This window comes from Lycium barbarum, chromosome 2 (assembly GCF_019175385.1).
Source record: "Lycium barbarum isolate Lr01 chromosome 2, ASM1917538v2, whole genome shotgun sequence".
In the NCBI taxonomy this organism is placed as follows: domain Eukaryota; kingdom Viridiplantae; phylum Streptophyta; class Magnoliopsida; order Solanales; family Solanaceae; genus Lycium; species Lycium barbarum.
The window spans coordinates 136,356,624-136,380,733 of record NC_083338.1 but is presented as its reverse complement, the minus strand read 5'-3'; the positions used below and the strand labels follow the sequence as shown (position 1 = coordinate 136,380,733).

The following is a 24,110-nucleotide window of genomic DNA, read 5'->3' as shown; positions in this document are numbered from 1 at the left end:
CAAATCACAAGATAAAGTTAGACCTTTTACAAACTACATGGACAAATCTTGACTTTTTTCCATATATATTGGTCGGTTAATTAATAATTACGGGCAATTTCAAGCTAAGATTGTAACGACAAGGAAATAAGCCAAACTTTTAATGGAGGACAATTTTTTTTTTTTAATTATAAAGTACAGAGATAAATTTGAATCTCATTACCTAGTTAGCTCTTCAATTATAGTACTCGTAGCTAATTGACTATATAATAAACCAGTTTCCGCCAAGAATAACTCATTCTTAAGGGGCGGGTTTTTATGTTGATGTTTTGGTCGTGCATGAAATCCAAGCGACAAGATCTTACACTGATTAAGAAGCCAGTACCCATGAAAAGATACTTTTGTGGTCTATAAACGATGTCAAGCAAAGAATCCCCTCGAGTATTGAGACAGAAGCTTCTTCCAGTTTCTAGGTGAACCCCACTCTCACAAATAATTGTTGCCAATAGTATGCACTTTTATTAAATTAAATTTAAGTTATATTATATTTGTCGGTGTAAAGAATTTTTTATACTATTAAATTATTCAAAGAATATTTATAAGTAAGCTTTTCCACATAAGATATGTAATTTTAAAAAATAAGATAAATTACTTACGCAGATAAATATAGCTTGTTAGTGTAAAATTTTCTTGTCCCAGTGTGCGTATAACTTAAACTTAATTGAATTATAGGAGTACGTGTCTGTTAATACCTAGTATTTTGTTATTTCTGGATTTTCATTCTTTCCCCGGCCCGTATACTCGCTCTCTATATAATTACTTGTGATCTTGCAACTCATTCACCAACTTTATTTGAAAACAGAATTAAACTCTCTTTCGTCTTGTCACCTGTCACCCTTAGCCTGCTTCTTCTTCTTCTTGTCTCTTTATATACTTCACCTGATATTAAGTACCCACCAAAAAACAGATTGATTAGTATATATATCGTCTTCTTTCTAGCAATCTACCACCAGAAAAATAAACTTCATTTTCTTATCTTTCCTCAGTTTATACATACAGCAAACTTGAAAGCTTTTCCTAGTCAATTATTAGTGTTTTTATAATTTAAACACACAAGTTTCTGAAGCGAAAATGGGAGTTGCAGGGACTTTGGAATACTTATCAGAAGTACTTAGCAGCGTTAAGAAAAGCAAGAAAAAGAAGCAGATTGCTACTGTTGCTGTTAAGATTAGAATGGATTGTGAAGGTTGTGCTCGTAAAGTCAAGAAAACCCTCTCTGGAGTCAAAGGTATATTGCACTTTTCTTGTTTACTTATCCACTTCTCTCTCCCTATATTTTATTTTATAATTTTCTTGAGATGTGAAATTCTTAATCTTGGAAATAAAATAAATTACCTCCTAAAGTTATTACAAGTAAAGGTATTCTCATGTCAAAGTTACCTGTGGTAGGACGTAATATTACTATTTGTGAAAGACTACATGTAGTGTAGGTATTTTCTTGATGACATGATAGTATAAAAAATTTATACCTTGATTTATATGAGTTAAACTTTGAGTTAAGGGGTTTACAAATATAGAATTTCAGAATAGTCCAAGAAGAAAATATTTAGTACTCCCTCTGTCTCAATCTATTTGATAGGGTTTGACTGGATGCGAAGTTTAAAAATGAAAGAATTTTTTTGAAACTTATGATCTAAAATAAGTCATAGATATTTGTGTGATTATAAACTATTTTATTAAATGATACATATAATGTGAAATTTAAAATTAAATTGTTACTAAATAAAAAGATTAGTATTATTTTTTTGGCAAAATTAAAATGAAAGAAATCAGATGAATTGGGACATAATTATAAGGAGGGTGACATAAGATAAACATTGGCCTCTCTATTTACTAACTGGGCTCAATTTATTGATGATATGGGTAGGTGCAAAATCAGTGGAGGTGGACTTAAAGCAACAAAAAGCGACAGTAACTGGATTTGTGGATGCTAAGAAAGTGTTGAAGGCAGCACAATCCACTGGTAAGAAGTGTGAGTTATGGCCATATGTGCCTTGTAGTATGGTGGCACATCCTTATGCTGCTGGTGTTTATGACAAGAAGGCACCTCCCAATTTTGTAAGGGCCACTACTGATCCTGCTGTTGCTCACTTAAATCCAGTTGAAGAACAGTATTCCCTTATGTTCAGTGATGAAAATCCAAATGCTTGTAATATTATGTAGCTAGCTAATTAATACTTATCCCAACCAATGTTATATCAATGTATATCAACTTACCATGCTAAATTAATCTAATATAATGAAAAACATATTAAATAATCATAATCCATGTAAATTCATGTTATTTATCTACGATGTTTATTAAGGATGCATAAAGAACCTCGGACTATACTGTTTAATGGACGGTGTAGAGTCAACAAAATGGTGAGAAATTTCATCAATATGTGACCTATTATTCATAATTTGTCTTTTGCATGGCACTTGGCAGCATGGAGCATCAGCACTCTCTTCAACTTCTCTCCAACAAGATATACTTTTTTAGTAAAGACCCAAAATTAGAATAACGGTAAAAGAAACAACAACAACAACAACAACGTTTGAATGGTCCCCTTATTCCTCAAATCGTGGAAGTGGCACGGGTCAATCTTTATTCAGGTTGTTAATGTGAATTCAGCCCCTGGAGTCAAATATGGTCAGTGAATGTAATAACAACCTTATCCACGATAAAGTTCAGTTATTGAGTCAAATAAACCAAATTGATCAAACGGGTAAATTAAATTTTAAGGAAGTGGAAGTTGGGAATGCTACGAAACTTTTAAAATAAAATACTCCCTCCAATCCCAAAATAAGTGTCGTCTTAACAAAAAAATTATCTTAAAATAATTATCCCTTTAGAAATTCAAGACAATAATTAATGTTGTTTCCAACTACATTCTTATATTAAAGAATTACTTCTTCTTAATACTCTCTTCGGATTAAAAATTAAAGAGTGTCTACTTACCCTTTTTTTTTCCTTTTCAAAAAGAGTGTTCATTTATCAAGTCAAGAAACAATTAACCTTATTCTTCCTAAATTGTCTTTATTAAATGTTAAGTGATCAAATCCCAATACCTATTTAATTAGGGGTAGTTAAGTCCAATTACCTATTTTTTTCTAGGAGTTAATATTTTCTTAAGATGTGTGCAATTGGCTAAGTGGACACTCTTTTTTATTTGGAGGGAGTGATACTCATTTCTGAAAAAAACATCTAATAAATGGGGACCACTTAGTAAATGACACCTTATATTTATTTTTTTTGTTAATGGGCGTGAAAAGAGCTAAAACGACACTAATTTTGGAATGGAGAGACTACATATATATCACTTTTCACAAATATGAAAATACTCTCATCATTGGTGGTGCATGTATGATTATGCTATTGATGTTTTCTTGTACTCTGCGCCTCAATAGCTGCACTTTGCTGTTAGAATACATTGTTGAACTTTGGGTGAAATTCACAAATTAATCACTTTTTTGCTCCTGTAATGGAAAATTAACTACTTTGATTAGAATTTCGAATTTTACATGTGAAACTTCGGGATATTATCATGGAATCACTTGATGAAATTTGAGACTTCATCACAGTTGCTACTTTTTAGAAATAGGACCAAAAAAAAGCCGATGAACGTAATTTTACTTGAAGTTTTCAGCAGCCCAAGAGTATGGATCTGGGCTTTTTGGTGAAGGCCCGAACATTGGTGGAATCTGCTGGTCATTGCAAATTGGAGATTGGCCTTAACTTTCTTGTACTTAATTTTCTATCATTTTTGTCCTAATTTTCTATCATTTTTGTGTAGTAATTTATAAAATTGCATATATAACCTTTTATTCTAACACCTTTTGGTAGAAGGAATGAATATCTTGTACTTGAGAAAATATACTAGTATCATACTATCATATATAGAAAAAAAAAATTAAAAATTCCCTATAACAAAAGTGTGTGTATATATATTACTACCCATATAAAAGAGACTTGAGCTCCTTATTCACCTTAGTTAGGTGTGTTTAATTTCCTTTCCTGTTTGCATTGCCTCGCTTGTACATCTCTGCTTTTGACATCGTACTATTTCTTGACTGCCAAAAAAGCCTGAGTTTAACTAGCTATTATCGGTATTTGCTATTTTTGGCTGCTGCCGCCTTTTATATGTCGTGAAGAATAGATTGAACTCTCAGATTTAATTCATTCAATAGCCTTAATAAGGATGGGCCCATCAGGGTGTTTATGTAATTGAATTAAATGATAAAGTCAAACGAGATCAGCCTGCAAAAAAATTTACTCAGTTCTATTTCTTGTGCTTGAATGGATAAACATGAGTTACGGACCGTCATTTAGCTCCAATTTATTCGTTTTTCAGCATTTCATCTCATTTCCGATTCTTAGTTAACCTACCCTATAAAACACAAAAATAACATAAGAAACAATGTAAAAATACTTAAAAACAAGCAACACTTCTAGTTACAAAGGCATAAAATGTGCCGAAATTCACGGCACATCAGTACCAGATCTGAAAAATCACGTTTCTTTTTCAGTGTATTCATTAATTTTTTAGCATACAATTCATTGTATTCATTAATTTTTTCGTTGTATTTGTTGTATATTTACCGTGTATAACAATGTTTTTCGCTTGCTTTTGTTAATTTTTTGGTGTATCTATGTTGTATACAGTTTTTTTCGCCTGTATCTATTTTATACATATCGGAAAATATGATGCATTTGTGTAATTATTGGTGTATATGCATTCAGTTTTTTACTTGTTGTATTCATGAATAAAATAAGCTAATTTCTGAATACAGATAATTATTTCATGAATACAGTGGGAAAAAAATTTATTTTAGTCATGAATACAGCGAAAACAAAAATTGAATACAGACGAAAAAATGAATACAGCAAACAAAAAAGTAGCTACGAGCTGTAAATAAGCAAAATGTTGCTATGTCATTTTTTTAGCCCTTAAAATGTAGTCATTTATGAAATTTTCCCATTATTTATATAGGCGAGTGTAGGGCCTCATTTATATTTTTTTTATAATATATCTAAATTTGAATATATCAGATTTCTCAACACATTCAAATATGCATATACTTCTTAGTACAATGTATTATTAAACCACAATTTTTATAAAATAATAATTAAACATTAAATCCATACAATATTTAGAGGAAAATCTTATTATAGATGGTGTTATAGCTACTGACTGTCACAATGTAAAAGTTTGTGACGATAACTGTTGGTGGTTAGTGATAATGACGGTAGGTGGTGGGTGATGGTAAAGGCGGCTAGTGTGGTAATTGGAAGTGATAGTTGGGATGAATGTAGGTGGTGGAGGCAGAGGTTGGTAGTAGCAATGGTTGTTGATGGTGGCTACAAAAGCTGGTTGATTGTTAGAGGTCGTTGGTGTTGGTGATTCTGATTGTGCGATGGAATCAATAGAATAGTGATACAAGCACGTATTCACAAAAATGTTTAAGCGAAAAACACATTTTCATGATATTAATACTTTATAAAGATCCTAATGATTAGATTATTTATAGCAAAAAAGTGGTCATAAATTAAAGAAAAATGCATCTAATGGGCTGCATAATTCAAATGCAGACCTTTATGATTTTATATATGATACTCCAAATTAAATAAAAAGAAACAAGAGATAAATGATCTTACACTGTGAAATCAGAGAAACAAAACAGTAAATCAAAGAACAATACCTTCACAAGCGATCACTCCGAAGAATTTTTAATTGAGTAAATCATTAAGCGGACATATGGATCCTATTTATAATGCTCATAATTTAATGCTACTGCCACTCTGTAGGTTTTTCGAGATTGTATCACCTTAATAAAGATAAAGCAGATGAAAATGCAATTAAATTTTAGCAATTTATCATTTATTCTAAAATGGTCAGAAAATCAATTTATGATATTTAAATTAAGTTCACATAATAAATGTTCACTGTAAATATTTAAAGAAAAAATTTAAAAATATGTTATGTATATATATTAAATGGTATATTGTTATCGTTAAATACTGGATTTGCCTATAGTTAACATATTTGTCGCACCTAAATACATTAAAGTTTCTAAATTTGCCTCTAGTCCACGTGTATTCAAAATATTTAAAGAAAAAAATAAAAATATGCATGCGTGTGTATATATATAATAGTTTCTCCGCACGTACGTTGCACGTGTAAATATCAAGTCACGCAGTACCCGATTTTATAAAATAATATTAATATTATTAAATAAAATTTTGAAAATAATATTATTATTTGACTTTGTGTTTTATTTATCTTAATTGCAAAATATAAACATATAAGTAATTATTTTCAAACGAAAAGGACATCTTTCATTTTCAGGAGAAAGATTGAATTCAGTGTTTTAAAAGGCGTTTTTGGGGCGAGCCCGGGGGCGGGGCGTATCAAAAATGCCCCGGGGCGATGGGTCGGGGCGAAAGTCTCCAAAGGCGTACGCCCAGCAATTCAGGGCGTACGCCCGGGCGTTTGGGGAGAGTTTTTTTTGTTGGGGCGTGTTGGGGCGTAAGCCTATAAAACTTCTTCAAACTAAAACGAAATTTGTTAAATAAGTCCTTAATATAATACCCAAATTCTCAAAAGTCAACATGTAATTACTCAAATGTTTTAAAAAGGAACTGAAACATTAAATTTAAAATTCAAGACCTTTTTTTATTGCTAGAATGCCTAATATATATTCTTTTCCAATTATTTATCTTGTCTTCTACTATCTCAAAAAATTAACGAGCAGTCACTTGAACTTATAAGTAGTGTATAATAGATTGTTCTAATTAGTTTTTTTGTGGGGGTGGAATATATATATATCACTTATTTATAGTTTTCTTCAATTTTTTACGCTATTTCACCTATTTAAAAATATTTATTATAATTATATCATTTTATAAAATACTAAAAATTAAAACCCCATGGGGCTTACGCCTCACTGAGGCAGACATAAAACGCCCCGCCTTACGCCCTCGCCTTTTAAAACACTGATTGAATTCTTGGGAGAAACACATGTTTTATGGAAGATGACTTCTTGTAATTTCTACATGTAATTATGATATTGTTATCCTATCCTCTATTAATCATCCTTATACATTTGCATGAGCCATTTGAAGTGTCCGAATTTCTATGTAGCATTATAGATTCATTTTCTTTTGAATCTAACATGTTTCAAGAAAACATAAATATATCTAATTTCTTGTTAGTGTATTCACACACACACCTACACACAAAAATATATTTAGAGGAAAATCTTATTATAGATGGTGTTATAGATACTGACTGTCACAATGTAAAAGTTTCTAGCGATAACTGGAGGTGGTTAGTGATAATGACAGTAGGTGGTTTTGATTGGTAGAAGAGCATAGCAAATGATTGTGTAGTAATGATTTGTTGTGGATAAGAATGGTGGGTGATGGTAAAGGTAGCTGGTGTGGTAATTGAAAGTGATAGTTGCGATGAATGTTGGTGGTGGATGCAGAGGTTGATGGTAGCAATGGTTGTTAATGGTGGCTGCAAAAGCTGGTTGATTGGTAGAGGTGGTTGGTGGTGGTGATTCTGATTGTGCGATGGAATCAATAGAGTAGTGATAAAAACACGTATTGACAAAAATGTTTAAGCGAAAAACACATTTTCATGATATTAATATTTTATTAAAGATCTTAATGATTAGATTATTTATAGCAAAAAAGTGGTCATAAATTAAAGAAAAATGCATCTAATGGGTTGCATAATTCAAATGCAGACCTTTATGATTTTATATATGATACTCCAAATTAAATAAAAAGGAACGAGAGATAAATGATCTTACATTGTGAAATCAGAGAACAAAACAGTAAACCAAAGAACAATAACTTCACAAGCAATCAGTCGGAAGAATTTTAATTGAGTATATCATTAAGCGGACAGATGGATCCTATTTATAATGCTCAGAATTTAATGCTACTGCCTCTCTGTAGGTTTCTTGAGATTTTATCACCTTAATGAAGATAAAGCAGATGAAAATGCAATTAAATTTTAGCAAGTTATCATCTATTCTAAAATGGTCAGAAAATCAATTTATGATATTTAAATTAAGTTTCACATAATAAATGTTAATTGTAAAGATTTAAAGAATTTTTTTGAAAATATGTATATGTCTATATATCAAATGGTACATTGTTACATTTAAATATTGGATTTGCCGCTAGTTAACATATTTGTCGCACCTAAATACATTAAAATTTCTAAATTTACCTCTAGTCCACGTGTATTCAAAATATTTAAAGAAAAAATTAAAAAATGTGTGTGTGTGTGTTTGTCTATATACTAGATGATGAAAGTTCGTGCTACCACGGGCCCAACACAAAAATAGTATCACACTTTTTTTTAGATTGTCTAAAAAAGAATGATATATTTTTATGTTTAGAAATTATTTAACTTGAAATTTTCCCTTTTACCTTTAATGAAATGATTTAAATTCATATAAATATCAATGACTTGTCTTAGACCACAAGTTTCAAAGATCTTTCATTTCTTTTTTAAACTTCATACCTAGTCAAATTATATCACATAAATTAGGACAGAGAGAATACCTTTTAGTAATATAATTATGGAGTTTTTATTATAGAAAGTATTATAATTCAATTAATTGAAAATATCAATAAATTATTTTACTTAGTCCGCTTCTCCCATATATGACTTTCCTGGTTTGGTTCTCCAATTAAAAGATTTGAAATAGACCTTCTCCTACCGAGTTTCATGCCATCATCTCTTTCTACTCAACAACAGTGGAAAGCGCTTTCATGTGTCAGCATCTGCTGTAGTCTTAAATTTTTAAATATAGACCAACTTCATCATTTTAAGAAAATATGTGTATACGTTTCTTGATCGTTTATATTTCGTCTACTTGATGTTATTCCTTATTATTTGTGTGAGACACATGTGTCTAAACTTATACCCAAAGGTATAAGTTTTGAATCTTTTGGTTTTATGACTTCTTTAACGATTTTTGTGTTCAATTTAAATCGTTATTTATTTTTTCCTGAATTTCTCTTCTTTAAATTTTCTCTAAGCGCACCTTTACCATTTTCTGAACTTATTATCATTATTTAAATGTCCTATTTTTTTTTTTGGTTGGAATTATCTCCTGCTTCTTCACGTGAACCCCACCTTAATTTTTATTTTTTTTGCAATTGTCTCCTACTTCTTCATGTGGACCCCACCTTTTTTTTTGGCAATTGTCTCCTAATTCTTCATGTGGACCCCACCTTGATTTTTTTATCTATACTATTATAGAAGAGTGGGCCTTACCTTAATTTTTTTTTTAATTTCTACTATAATAGAAAAGTGGGCCCCACCTTAATTCTTTTTTTAGAAATTCTACTATTATAGAAGAGTGGCCCCCACCTTATTATTATTATTATTATTATTATTATTTTAAATTTACTATCATAGAAAACCGTTTATATTTCGTCTTCTTAATGTTATTCCTCATTATTGGTGTGAGACGTATGTGTCTAAACTTATACCCAAAGGTATAATTTTAAATCTTTTGGTTTTATGACTTCTTTAGTGGTTTTTGTGTTCAATTTAAATCATTATTTCTTTTTTCCCGAACTTCTCTTCTTTAAATTTTCTCTAAGCGTACCTTTACCATTTTATGAATTTATTATCATTATTTAAATGTCTTTTTTTTTGCGATTGTCTCCTAATTCTTCACGCGGACCCCACCTTATTTTTTTTATCTCTACTATTATAGAAGAGTGAGCCCCACTTTTTTTTAAATTACTATTGTAGAGTGAGTGTCGACGATCCTACATAGAAACTCATGTTTCTATATAGTTATAATAGACATATATAACTAGTTTCTCCGTATGTGCACGTGCGTTGCACGTGTGAATATCAAGTCATGCAACACCCGATTTTATAAAATAATGTTAATATATTAAATAAAAATTTGAAAATAATATTATTATTCGACTTTGTGTTTTATTTATCTTAATTGCAAAATATAAACGTATAATTAATTATTTTCAAACGAAAAGGACATCCTTCATTTTCAGGAGAAAGATTGAATTCTTGGGAAAAACACATGCTATATAGAAGATGACTGGTTATAATTTCTGCATGTATGAATTATGATATTGTTGTCCTATCCTCTATTAATCATCCTTATACATTTGCATAAGCCATTTTAAGGGTCCGAATTTCTAAGTAGCATTATAGATTCATTTTCTTTTGAATCTAACATGTTTCAAGAAAACATAAATATATCTAATTTCTTGTTAGTGTATTCTCTCTCTCTCACACACACTAAAAAATAATAATAAAATAAGTAGGCATTTGTACATGCAATTTGAAACCTTGAGATGAATCAGCGTTTGGACATGCATTTCATCTCATGGCTTCAAATCATGGTTTCAAATTTTTTAAATATAAAACTTGACCCATAAGTTTATATTTTGTAAAAAAAGACCCATAAATTGGTAGATATTTTTAACAATTACTCCCACTAACCATTTACCAACCTTTATTTATGTCTACCATGTGGGATGATTATATTAAACAGTAGTTAGATTACTATCCATGTTAAATTTTCTTTTTTATTGAACTAAAGTTTGATCAATTGATGTTGTATTTTTTAGAAAGACCTTCTAGTAGCATATTAATTTTGTTATGAACTATGACTAACTCATTTGGTAAGATTGTCTAAGAATTGAGAATTTTTTTGATAGTTTTCACAACTTGTGGGGTTTTTATGTCTATGAGAAAAAACGCAACTTAAAAAATTCAAATTGCATGTTCAAACATGGTTTCAAATCATGGTTTCATCTCATGATTTCAAACTATGATTTCAAACCATGTCCAAACGGCTCCTAACATGTGAGTCCATAAAACACAAATTACTAACACGTTCTCGACAAACACCTTTACTTAAGCCAAAACCACATAATCTCTTTTTATTTTTATTTTTTATTACATAGGAGGGAAGGGGAAATGGAGGAGACAATTACAAGGCGGGAAATAAAAATCACCAATAAGGTGAAAATTTAGGTAGTCAGCCAACTGAGTTATTAAGATCTCCCACATAATCTTTCAATATGGTGCAATGCCTAAACAAGCGAAACATATAAACATTGCTAATGTCTTCATTAAAATAAATGTATGAAACAAAAAGAACAGTAGGCAGAAAAAGAAAGATAATTGTGTATTTGTACAAAAATATTAGTATCCAATTTGATTAATTTTTTGCGAAGGTACGTTCGATAACATGCTATTCAGGTACGTGTTCAAATTAGTCTCATATGCTGCACATAACATGAGCAGGGGCGGATTTATGTTGGTCCGAGGGGTGTCACGTGACACTGCTTCGTCGAATTTTTTACTAAATATACATATATAAAAAAATAAATGGAACGAAAGTACAAGGTAAAAACAATAATGTGACACTGCTTCAGCATAAAGGCGTGCATTGGTCTGTTGGTAAAGAGCTCCATTTTGAAGGCATGGTCGCGGGTTTAAACTCGCTGGCCTCATCGTTTTTGTGCTTATACTATAATTTAAATTCTAAATCATTAAAACAACTAAAATATAAATGGAACAAAAGGGCAGTGGGTCCTAAAACCAGTAAATATAGTCCTAAAACCAGTAATAACTTAGCCGTTTCCTACTCTAATTCTATACCAAATTGGTCAAATAACTTAAAAGCTAAAACCCTAAAAAAACTCATAAGTCATAACCTTAATTTTTTTTTTTTATCAATTAGAATATCATTGATGGCTGCCCACCTTTCAAATTAGAATGTAAGTTCTTCTTGTTTTTTATCCCGATTGCCACATCAGGTTAGCACTTTCTTCACCATAATATTTTATTAAGTGCTTGCAATTTTTTCATGACAATAATTTACTTTCTTTCTAATTTCTACAATGAAATTATTTAGTGTTCATTATATTGATATTTAAATTTGCCCATGTTTTATTGTTTCTTTACCTATGTTTTATTAATATGATTTGAGTTGTCTTTTTATAATATGATATCATTATAGTAATTTATTCAGTTGTTCACTCTTTTACATGGTAATATTGCTTATGAAAAATCCTGCGTACGCCACTGAACATGAGATCAGTTAGCCCCATCACCCCTACCTTGTCAAATTAACCATTAAGCCACATTTTACTCCTTGTTTTTCAATTAAGTGTCCGACTCCTGAATATATATATATATATATATATATATATATATATATATATATATATATATATATATATATATATATATATATATATATAATAAGTTATAATACTAAGCCATGAGTACAACAAAGGAAAATATTATTTATTGTAAAAATATAATGGAGTAGTTACGAAGCCAATGAGTACAACAAAAGAAAAGATCATTTATTGTAAAAAAAATATATATAATAGCAATCCATATAGTAGAACTAATGCAAAAAAAAAAAAAAAAAAAAAAAAAATTGAAAATAAATGGAAAATGAATAAAAGGAGGGAACACTAAGCATTTTTTCTTGGGCCTCGTTTGGACATGGTTTGAAACCATGTTTGGACATACAATTTGGATATTTTAAGTTGTATTTTTTCTTGTAGACATAAAAACCCCACAAATTGTGAAAACTATCAAAACATTCTCAATTCTTATACAATCTTACCAAATGAGCAAATCATAGTTTATAGCAAAATTAGTACACTACTAGAAGGCTTTTCTAAAAAAACGCAACATCAATTAATCAAACTTTACTTTAATAAAATTGAAAAGTTAACATGAATAGTAATGTAACTCCTATTTAATATAATCTTCCCACATAAATTAAAGGTTGGTAGACATAAATAAAGGTTGGTGGAAGTTAATGAGATTGGTAAATGATTGATGGGGGTAATTGTTAAAAATATTTACCAACTTATGGGTCTTTTTTTTACAAAATATTAACTTATGAGTTAAATTTTGTATTTAAAAAAGTTGAAACCATGGTTTCAAACCCCAAACCATGCTTTTTGGATGATTTGGGTTCAAACCAGGTTTCATCATAACTGAAAATTGATGACCAAATGCTAATTTGAAACCATGGTTTGAAAATTGATGGCCAAACGCCGACTTGGTGAATCCAAACAATTCCGGTTGCCATTTGCCACTAACATTGGAGTATATATATGTTAGTAAAAATAATTGTTTGGAGGCTTCTAAAGATAGTCTTTTATAAAGGCATTGTTCTCGATTTTCTAAAAGCTAGCCAACAGTGTATTTGTCTTAATTGAAAAGGCACAGCGATTGAAACAAAAACAAAAGAGTAAACGGTAGTTTATTCCGATTAGTTATTAATTTGAAAGATTACATCCATTCAAATAAATATAGTGTTTTTATTTATTTTTTAAAGGATGGTATTTAGGTTTTTAAAGGGTAAATAAGTAATTTAAATTTTAAGTTAGAGAGTTCATGCTGAATAATATACTATAGATATATGGTAGATTTGTTGCCGTTAAATACTAGATTTGTCTCTAATTAAGAATATTTGTCGTAAATAAATATATTAAATTTTCCTGTAGTCCACATTATTTGTCGTATTTGAATACATACAACTACAATATGGTTGATAATGAGAACTAGGGGCGGTAATTAGCACGTGAAAACATAACCCGTCTTAGCTTGTTTATAGTTGAGCTGATTATTGACCTTTTTTTTGGGCGGATTGCCCTTATTTGGGGTGGTCTTTAATATTTGTCCTTCAAATTGGTGTTCTTTAATTTTTGTCCTTCACCTAATACCACAAGATTCTGGATTCGAACCCCAGCTCATAAAAAAAAATCGCAAGGCAGATGTTTGGATTCGCAAGGCGGCAGAAATTTGCAAAATTCTCTCCATGCAAAACTCTGCCTTTCGAATCCAAACTCTACCTTGCGAATTTTTTTATAAAATTTTAGACTGGGGGGGGGGGGGGGGAGGGGGGGGGATAGGGTTCGAATCCGAAACTAAGGAATTTTTAGCGAAGGATAAAAACTAAAGACCACCAATTTGAGGGGTAAAAATTAAAGACCACCCCTAGCGAAGGACAATCCTGCAAATTGTCCATTATTGACCCGCTTATTCATTAGCTCAACCAATTTTAGCTCAGTTCATTAGTTCATAGAAATTTTAGAAAAAGGACACCACGTGACCTTTTAGGAATAGATAAGATAAATTTTAACCATACTTTATACATAGTACCAACTTAGACCTTAGGATCAATTTAATGTCTAATCTAGCCACCGGATATCCAAAAGCCAAAGCAGAACCGTCCACCTCTAGCTCGATTTATTTGAAGGGGAGCCTTTGCTGCCGATTCTTCACCTCCGTGAGAACTTGGTTCAGCGCTCAGTGGGTCTTTTGCGGTCTTTATGATTCATGTAGTGTAATTTTATCCATTTTTTAATGGAATTTTTACTCATTATAGCTTCTTTTAAGATCTAATTATTAATGTTAACTATCCTTTTATTTAATTATATTTAGTAGCTAATTAACTTTTCTAAATTACAAATGGTAGCTATATAAAAAATACATACCCAAACAAATATATCTTTCTTTTTCCCCAATCACTACCCATTTCAGATTTTTTATTTCTCAAAACCCTAAAAAATCTCTCTCCCCTTCTCTCAACCACCACACCATGGCCGCACCTCTCTCTCTCTTCTCCCTCTCCCTCTGCGCTCACCCCTCTCTCTCTCTCCGCCGCCCCTCTCTATCTTCTCCCTCACCCTCTGTGCTCACCCTCTCTCTCTCTTTTCACTCTATCCAGTGAGGCGATGACACAGATCTGGCCGTGTGTATTGTTGGTGGCAGCGGCGATGGTACTGTTTTGAGATAGCGACGAAAAAGATGACGTGGAGGTGGAGAAATTAGGGTTTTATTGATGGTGTAAAGATTAGAGTTTTTTATGGTGATTTTGGTAGTGGTGGAGAGATTAGGGTTTTTGGTGGTAGTAGTGTCTCAGATCTGACCGTGTATATTTGTTAAAAGCCAAATACAAATACATTAAAAAATCTACATATCACAAATTCACTGTTTTTGAATGTATTAGTCTTTGTATTTTTTTAGTGTATTTTGTTAATAGCAAAACACACTGTTTTTGAATGTATTTGTCATGCATTTGAATTTTTTTGTCTTGTATCTAAATGTATTTGTCGAAATCCATTCAAATACACGAAAATTTGAATATATTTGGCTTCATATATAGTTGGAATGTATACAGTGTATTTGAAATACATCAAAAAAAGCTATTGAAATACATCAAAAAAAATCAGTAAAATACATCAAAAAAAAAATCATTGAAATACATCAAAAAAAATCAATGAAATACATCAAAGCAAAAAAAAAAAAATCACTAAAATACATCAAAAAAATATATTAATAACTAATTTAATAGCTCACCATTAAAGACTAAAATCAAGGATCTTTTTTTTTTTTTTTACCATGTTCTCATGTATTTGTTGGCAACAAATACACGCAAAAACATACACTATTTTGTCAAAATGTAGCTACAAATGATAATATTTAAAATGATAGCTACAAATGATAGGAAACTATAATAAGGTAGTCATTTAAGTAAGTTTGCCTTTTTTAATTAATTTTTATCATCCCGTTTGTCTCTTTAATCTAATTTATGATTTTTGTATGTACTATGCTGCTTTGCCTCTTTGTTTGTTTAATTCTTGAGGAAAATTTCAATTTTTATGTTGCTGGATTCAGTTTTTATTCAATTGGATGTGTTTTTTCCACTTCAGAGAATTTAGAGCTTGGTTTGTCGGCTGCACCACGTAGTTCGTGTTCGGAATCGATGACACCAATTCCAATGAAACGGCGTTCTTACCACTGTCTGCGATGTTGTTGTTACTACGGTTCAAAGCTTTGACTTCAAGTTTCTTTCCATCTCCTAAACATGTATAATATTATGTGTATAATAATGTATAATGTGTATTACCAAAAAAAATGTATAATGTGTATAATTAGTGGAGGATATACGTTGATTCTACATTTATTATATACAAATTATACAATAATGGTACATTTTTACACATATTGTAGGGATATATATTATTTATAGCAATGATATAGTGTTTATATATATGATACATTTTCTATATATATATATATATATATATATATATATATATATATATATATATATAGTAGTGATACATATTCTATACAATAACATACAACTTTATTCATAAGCTGGAATTAATTTTAAAAAGGCTACGAAATGCAATTATTTTGAAAAAGCTAAAAATTGTCTTTTAAGTTTCTTGAGTCATCCGGTGTTAATAGTTTCATTGGGACGGTCATTTATATCCTAAAATTTTTGCTGATATGCAGCCCAAATATTGACCCATAATATGATATATAGGCATAGTAAAAAGAAAATAAAAAAACTTCAAATACTACAAAATTATAAAAGTGGGAAATCTGCTTAGCTGCCTCCTACTCCCAATAACTCATATCACATCGATCGACCTCGATCAGATAGTCGCTGCACGAATGAGCATTGGAGCCACAGACACATGACACATCACGTCATCTGTACTTTGGGGTAGAATAAGTTTAGCTTTGGTTTGTATAAGAATAGCTTAAGGGGGAAGCAAAGACATCTTCCAACAAGGTTCACAATTTTGTCTCGGGAGTCAAAGGTATATTTTACTTTTCATATTTAACTAATCTACTTTTCTCTCCCTATATTTATTTTATAGTTCCTCGTGAATTTCTTATTTTTGAAAATAACATAGGTTACTTCTTAAGTTATACTGAAATAAGTGAAGATAACTTGCTGATGAATTTTTCTAATACAATCAGATTAACCTTAGCTGTTGCACCTGGTAATCTACTATTTTCTTAAAGACTTCCCTGATACTGTAAAAAATTTATGCCATCAATTTATATGAGTTAACTTTGAAGTTATAGCGTTTACAAATATAAATTTTCGAAATAGTCTAACAATAATTATTTAGTACTTCCTCGTTCAAATTATGTGATGACGTTTGATTGAGCACGAAGTTTAAGAATGAAAGATTCTTTTTTTTTAAAATTTATGATCTAAAACAAGTCATATATAGATCATAAATCATCCCATTAAGGGTAAAATGATTAAATTGTTATTAATTAAAAAACTATCATTTTTTGGGGGAGGGATAAAGGAAAAAAAAATCACATCAATTGATATAGAAGGAGTATAGTATAGGATAAATATTTTCTGTCTATTAATTAATTGGGTTCAATTATTGACATGGTTAGGTGCAAAATCAGTGGAAGTGGACTTAAAGCCACAGAAAGCAACGGTAACAGGATTAGTGGAGGCTAAGAAAGTGCTGAAGGCAGCACAATCCTCTGGTAAAAAGTGTAGAGTTATGGTGGCACAATCCACTGGTAAAAAGTGTATAGTATGGTGGCACATCCTTATGCTGCTGGTGTTTATGATAAAAAGGCACCTCCCAATTTTGTAAGGGCCACTACTGATCCTGCTGTTGCTCACTTAATTCCAGTTGAAGAACAGTATTTCCTTATGTTCAGTGATGAAAATCCAAATGCTTGTAATATTATGTAGCTAAATTTTAAGTGATGTAGTTTTTCCTTAATTTCTTCTTGTATTTAGTTTTTCCCTTCTAATGTGTAGTCCTACTAGGCCTGTCCTAGTTGGTGAGTACTGGATATCAAAGGATTTTGAAGATATTGTCAGAAGTGTATTATTTAAGGAGAAATCGACTACGGTATAAAGAATTTCGAATTGGAAAGTATCATGATTGTTCAATAAGAGAAATTGCAATCCTACTTTTTCAAATTATTAGTAAATAATTTGAAATTAATTGACTATACAATTGATCATTAATCAGATGTTCCAATTCATAGATAAAGAAGAGGGGACGGATATATCGACCGCTTTTTCTAATATAACCATTTGAAATTTACTGGCTCGACTAATTTAAACTTGTGTCGTATAAGATCAATTAGAAGGGGAAGCACGTATCACTAAAAATATAAATTCTAAGGCTAGAATCTGAAATCTTTAGTTAAGGACAGACCTATCGATCTTATTCATCTCACCACAATCCTTAATGGTGTTTATTATATGAATACATGTAGACCTATATGTGTGTGTAACTAGCTAATTAACAGATAATTAATATACTTAACCCGTCCAATGTTGTATAAATCTATATCAACTTACCATGATAAATTAATTTATTATAATGAAAAAACATAACTATTAAATAATCATAATCCATGTAAATTCATGTTCTTCATCTACGGTGTGTATAAAGGATACATAAAGAACCTCGGACTAGACTGTTTAATGGACGGTGTATGGTCAACAAAATGGTGAAAATTTTTATCAATATGTGACCTAATATTATACATAATTTGTTTTTGCATGGTACTTGGCAACAAGATACTCCATACTTTTTTTAGTAATAATGACCCAAAATGAGAATAACAGTAAAAGAAACAACAGCAATGTTTGAATGGTCCCCTTATTCCTCAAAAGTCTGGAAGTGGCACGGGTCAATCTTTATTCAGGTTGTTAATGTGAATTCAGCACCTGGAGACTGGAGTCCAACATGGTAAAGTAATAACAACCTTATCCATTACAAAGTTAATTTATTGAGTCAAATAAACCAAATTGATCAAAAGGGTTGGGAAGTGGAAGTTGGGAATGCTACAAAACTTTTAAAAATATAAACTACTCCGTCCAGTCCCATAATTATCCCAAAATAATTGTCGATTAAGGAATTCAAGACAATAATTAGTGTTGTTTCCAACTATATTCTTTTATTGAAGAATACCTTATATTTATTGTTTTTATTAATGGGCAAGAAAAAAGCTACTCCCTCCATTCCAATCTGCCAATCGTCTTGATTGTGGACGCCTTAATAGCTGCACTTTGCTGTTAAAATTACATATTTGAACTTTGGATAAAATTCACAAATTAGTCATTATGGAAAATTAACCGCTTTCTTTAGAATTTCAATTTTGAATGTGAAAATTCACAATATCATCATGGAATTTCAGTTGGTGAAATTTGAGACTTCATGACAGTGGCTACTTTTTAGAAATAGGACAAAAAAGAAGCCAATGATCGTAATTTTACTTGAACTTTTCAGCGGCCCAAGAGTATGGATTTGGGCTTTTTGGTGAAGGCCTGGACACCAAAGCCCTATGTACATTTACTTTTGTTGGTGGAATTTGCTGGTCATTGCAAATTGGAGACTGGCTTTATAACTTCTTGTACTTAATTTTCTATCATTTTCGTCTATTAATTTATTTTAAAAATGCATATATTTATTGGATTCGTGTTAAATTGACTCAAACCTTTTATTTTAACACCTTTGGTAGAAAGAATGAATATCTTGTACTTGAGAAAATATACTGGTATCATACTATCATATATGGAAAGAAATTAATGATTCCCTATAACAAAAGTGTATATATATAGTTGCTCTATGATGCAGTGCTGAATTTGGTACTAAACTATGCTTTATTGACTTGTTTATTTATCCACAGTTCAATTTCTTATCATATAGTCTATGGTACAAGACTTTGAATCCATCTCGGAGCCCAATCAATCACTTATATGAATTATAAAGTAAACTAGTAAAGCATAACAAAGGATGTTGAAATAAGAAACATGATGTTGCATTCAACCTTGAAAGAGTTCTACAAAGAAATGGGGTTTACCAATAACTTGAAATTGAGAACAAAACCGCAAAATTAAAACTAAACTTGAAGGAAGACGTTCAACACTTTTCTGCTTATGAAATTGAAAGGACTAAAAGAAAAAAAAGAAGAATATTTGAGAATGTTCCTCAATGAACTTGATTTTATCATATGTCATTCTTCATTTGACAAAATAGCTTCAACTTCAGCACAATATAAGTCAATTGCTTGCATTCTTAGAAATCATTACTTGTTCAAATCGATCACCTCTTTGCCCTTGCTGCGAGCCTTAGGGTTGCCTGCAATTTTAAGGGGTACAAATAAAACCCGTTAAAATAAATACAAGTACGACTTTTTTTTTTTTGTGGGCTTTAAAATTTTATGAATTAAAAAGCATTAAAGACAAGAAATAACTTACAAAAATTTGGATTGCGCAGGAGCATACGCAAGTGAGGATCAACCGGTAGACCAATTTCAGCAAAGCTTGGATCGTACAATCGGTTGGTAATAGGCCTATGTTTCAACTCAACAATTATAAAACAAAGAAACCAATTTTAAATTCTTGGAAATATTTTTCAAAAGCTTTACCAAAAGGTGGAAAGGTACCTGATCGACCCTGGAGAAAGTCTCTTCTGCTGCTTATCTTCTTGCTCAACTTCTCTCTGTAGTAATTTCATTAAAATTAGAAAAACAAAATCATATTATGTTATTGTTTTAAACCGCAATATATATAAATTTCTTGAATTATTTTTTAAAAATAGACCAATTAAATTACTGAAAATAAATTAATGATGAGATATACTCTTGAACTAGAAGATGAATGACGCAGCACTGGCATTTTACCGCGTGCATAGCTAGCCTGCATTTTTATTTATTACATAAGAAAATTGGCTATAATATTCCATCGTATAATAAAGTCTAAATATTCAATAACAGCTCGAGGAAAGAGAGAATAAAAGTAATAATGATAATAATTGGCCACCATACCCTTGAATGATCAGATATTGGCCTTTCTACTGGAGGAACAGAATCCCCATTGGAGTTAGCATTAGTTTCCTATACCAAAATCAAATTATACTCATGGAGTCATGGTAAGGTTTAATTATAAGTAAAAATTAAATAGACACATAATAAAATAAAATAAAATAAAAAGAAAGAGGAGATCAAAGATGCATACCTTCTTAGGTACATATGAGCCTCCGGTAACTTGCAGATCAAAATCTTCGTTACACACATGCCTAAGTAAAAAATATTTAATCGAGTTGATTACATTAATTACAAATAGCCATAATCCACTAAAAAAGTAAAGGATATTTCATTAATAAAAAAAGAACAAGTAAAAAGGTTCCATCTATGATTGAATATTCTATCAATAAATTTCAAAACATATTACTCCTAATTTTTACCTTGAGGTTAAATTCGTGTCATGTTTTCTTTTCCTGCTCAAACGAAGAAATTTTATCCCTGAATGAGTACTTGCATAATATAAAATTGAGATAGATTTTAACGATAATATCTGTAAATTGCGGAATTGAGATAAATTTAAATTATCTAAATTATGCTATCTCTAAATTGTCAGCGAAAATTGATCTACGGGCACTTGATTATCATGACGATGTGTTCGATGATGTTCACATGGCTGCCAGCGAGGGCTAATTTTCCAAACAGATATACCTAAGTATCAATATATGAATAGGCCATAAAATATAACTAAAAGTGTATTAACATAACAATCGGTAATAACCACGTTTCAGACTTTAAAACTATGTTTAAAATCTAAAATGAAAAAAAAAAAACTCTTTAATATCTCTTACACAGTTACACTTTAGATGAGGTAAATCTATACAACTCATTATGACATATATTAATACAAACAAAATATAAAATTGTTACGTCACCAGCATGTATTTGCACAACTTTTTCATGTATATGTAACTGTAAACAGAGTCTATCTCTTTATAACAAAGAGATTTGTTGAGAAAAAAATATAAGTCAATGCCTTTCTTTAACATTTTAAACTTTTGAATTAGGCCAAAAATCTTTTGACAATTGAATTTTTTCTCCGCATTTATAAGAATCTCTAAACATTTAAAATATTTATGCATAAAAAAACATTTTTGCAAGAATTATTTTGATTAATGAAATATTTGATCGCTTCAAAAAAACTTATTTACACAAAAAAGTAAATAATTTCATACCTGCTTGACATGGAAGCTTCCTGTAACATAGATGTGAATGTTGGGAAGTTAGAACAATCAAAATTTTGTGAAGCCTTCTCATAGCTATTTCCTGAATTATCACTGCTTTGAGACCTAAATAGGCCATATAACAAAATTAGAATTATTAATATAGGCGAGTGTAGGGCCTCATTTATATTTTTTTATAATATATATCTAAATTTGAATATATCAGATTTCTCAACGTTCAAATATGTATATACTTCTTAGTATAATTTATTATTAAACCAAAATAATAATAACATAATAGTGAAATATTAAATCTATAAAATATTTACAGAAAATGTTATTATAAATGGTGTTATAAATATTGACCGTCACTATCTAAAAGTTTGTGACGATTAGCGGTGGTAGTCAGTGATAGTAAAGGTGGCTGGTGATAGTAATTGAAAGTGATAGTTGTGATGAATGTGGTGGTGGAGGTAGTGTGGTAGTAACGATGGTTATTGATGGAGGCTGCAACACTGGTTGATTGGTAGAGGTCGTTGGTGGTGGTGATTCTGATTGTGAGATGACAGTCAATAGAGTAGTGATAAAAACACACATTCACAAAAGTGGTTAAGCGAAAAGTGATATTGGTACTTTATAAAAAATCTTAATGATTAGATTGTTTATAGCAAAAATGTGGTCATAAATTAAAGAAAAGAAGAAAAATGCATCTAGTGGGTTGCATAATTCAAATGCAAACCTTTCTGATTTTATGTCAAATTAAATAAAAAGAAACGAGAGATAACTGATCTTACATTGTGAAATCAGAGAAACAAAATAGCAAACCAAAGAATGATAAGTGATCACTCGGAATAATTTTCAATTGAGTATATCATTAAGCGGACATATGGATCTTATTTATAATGCTAAAAAATTAATGCTACTCCCTCTCTGTAGGTTTCTCGAGATTTTATCACCTAAATGAAGATAAAGGGGATGGAAATGTAATTAAATTTTAGCAATTTATCGTCTATTCTAAAATGGTTAGAAAATCAATTTATGATATTTAAATTAAGTTCACATACTAAATGTCCATAGTAAAGATTTAAAGAAAAAATTTAAAAATATGTATATGTATGTATATTAAATGGTATATTGTTACGGTTAAATACTGGATTTTCCTCTAGTTAACATATTTGCCGCACCTAAATACATTAAAATTTCTAAATTTGCCTCTAGTCCACGTGTATTCAAATTATTTAAAGAAAAAATAAATAATGTGTGTGTGTATTTAAAGAATTTAAAAAAAAATGTGTGTGTATATATATATATATATATATATATATATATATATTAAATGGTACTCCCTCTGGATAAAAAAAAGAGTCCACTTAGCCATTTACACACCCTTAAGAAAATACTAACTCCAAGATAAAAATAGGTAATTTGACTAAACTACCTCTAATTAAATAGGCATTGGGATTTAATCATATAACACTTAATAGGGGTAAATCTGAAAAAACAAGGTTAATTCTTTCTTGATTTGATAAGTGAACATTTTTTTTTACTCAAGAAAAAAAAGGCTAAGTGGACTTTTTTTTTATCCGGAGGGAGTATATTGTTACCGTTAAATAGTGGATTTGCCTCTAGTTAACATATTTGTCGCACCTAAATACATTAAAATTTCTAAATTTGCCTCTGTTCCACGTGTATTAAAAAAATATAAAGAAAAATATAAAAATATGTGTGTGTGTATTAAATGGTAGATTTGTTACTGTTAAATACTAGATTTTTATCTAATTAAGAATATTTGTCGTACCTAAATACTTTAAATTTTCCTGTAGTCCACATTATTTGTCGTATTTGAATACATACAATTTCTTAATTTGCCTCTAGTTCATAATAGGGAAAAGGACACTGTATATCCACTCAGCCAAACTAATCCACATTTAATCACTGTTTGGGCCTAATTCCACCAGGAGTCCGATCGGCTCAAAATAATGCCAAAAAATGGTTGACCGGTGAACTAATAGTTTATACTGTATTTTTTTTTATTTCTTTGCAAAATTATAAAAAAGTCAATTTCTCATTAGTAATGAGGCGAACTAAAAAACTATCATTTAAACAAAAGGGAAACTACAATATGGTCGATAATGAGAACTATGGCTGGTAATTAGGCCGTGAATACATAACAGTCTAACTCGTTTATGGCTGGGCTGATTATTGACCCGTTTATTCATTAGCT

General features: G+C 30.4%; 2 protein-coding genes across 2 annotated transcripts; one reads left to right on the top strand and one right to left on the bottom strand.

Annotated features, from left to right (window-relative positions):
• The first annotated feature begins 793 nt into the window (after positions 1-793).
• LOC132622664 (heavy metal-associated isoprenylated plant protein 24) lies at positions 794-2,317 on the top strand. The gene is made up of 2 exons (XM_060337317.1): positions 794-1,267; positions 1,907-2,317. The coding sequence occupies exons 1-2, from the start codon at positions 1,111-1,113 to the stop codon at positions 2,200-2,202; spliced, it is 453 nt and encodes a 150-aa protein (XP_060193300.1). The 5' UTR covers positions 794-1,110; the 3' UTR covers positions 2,203-2,317.
• Positions 2,318-19,682: 17,365 nt separating this feature from the next.
• Positions 19,683-23,716, bottom strand: LOC132628977 (uncharacterized). Its single transcript, XM_060344729.1, has 8 exons — positions 23,685-23,716; positions 21,899-22,012; positions 20,878-20,938; positions 20,688-20,756; positions 20,503-20,559; positions 20,307-20,362; positions 20,119-20,213; positions 19,683-19,999 (listed from the first exon to the last, which is right to left on the bottom strand). The coding sequence occupies exons 1-8, from the start codon at positions 23,714-23,716 to the stop codon at positions 19,947-19,949; spliced, it is 537 nt and encodes a 178-aa protein (XP_060200712.1). The 3' UTR covers positions 19,683-19,946.
• Between the last annotated feature and the right edge of the window lie 394 nt (positions 23,717-24,110).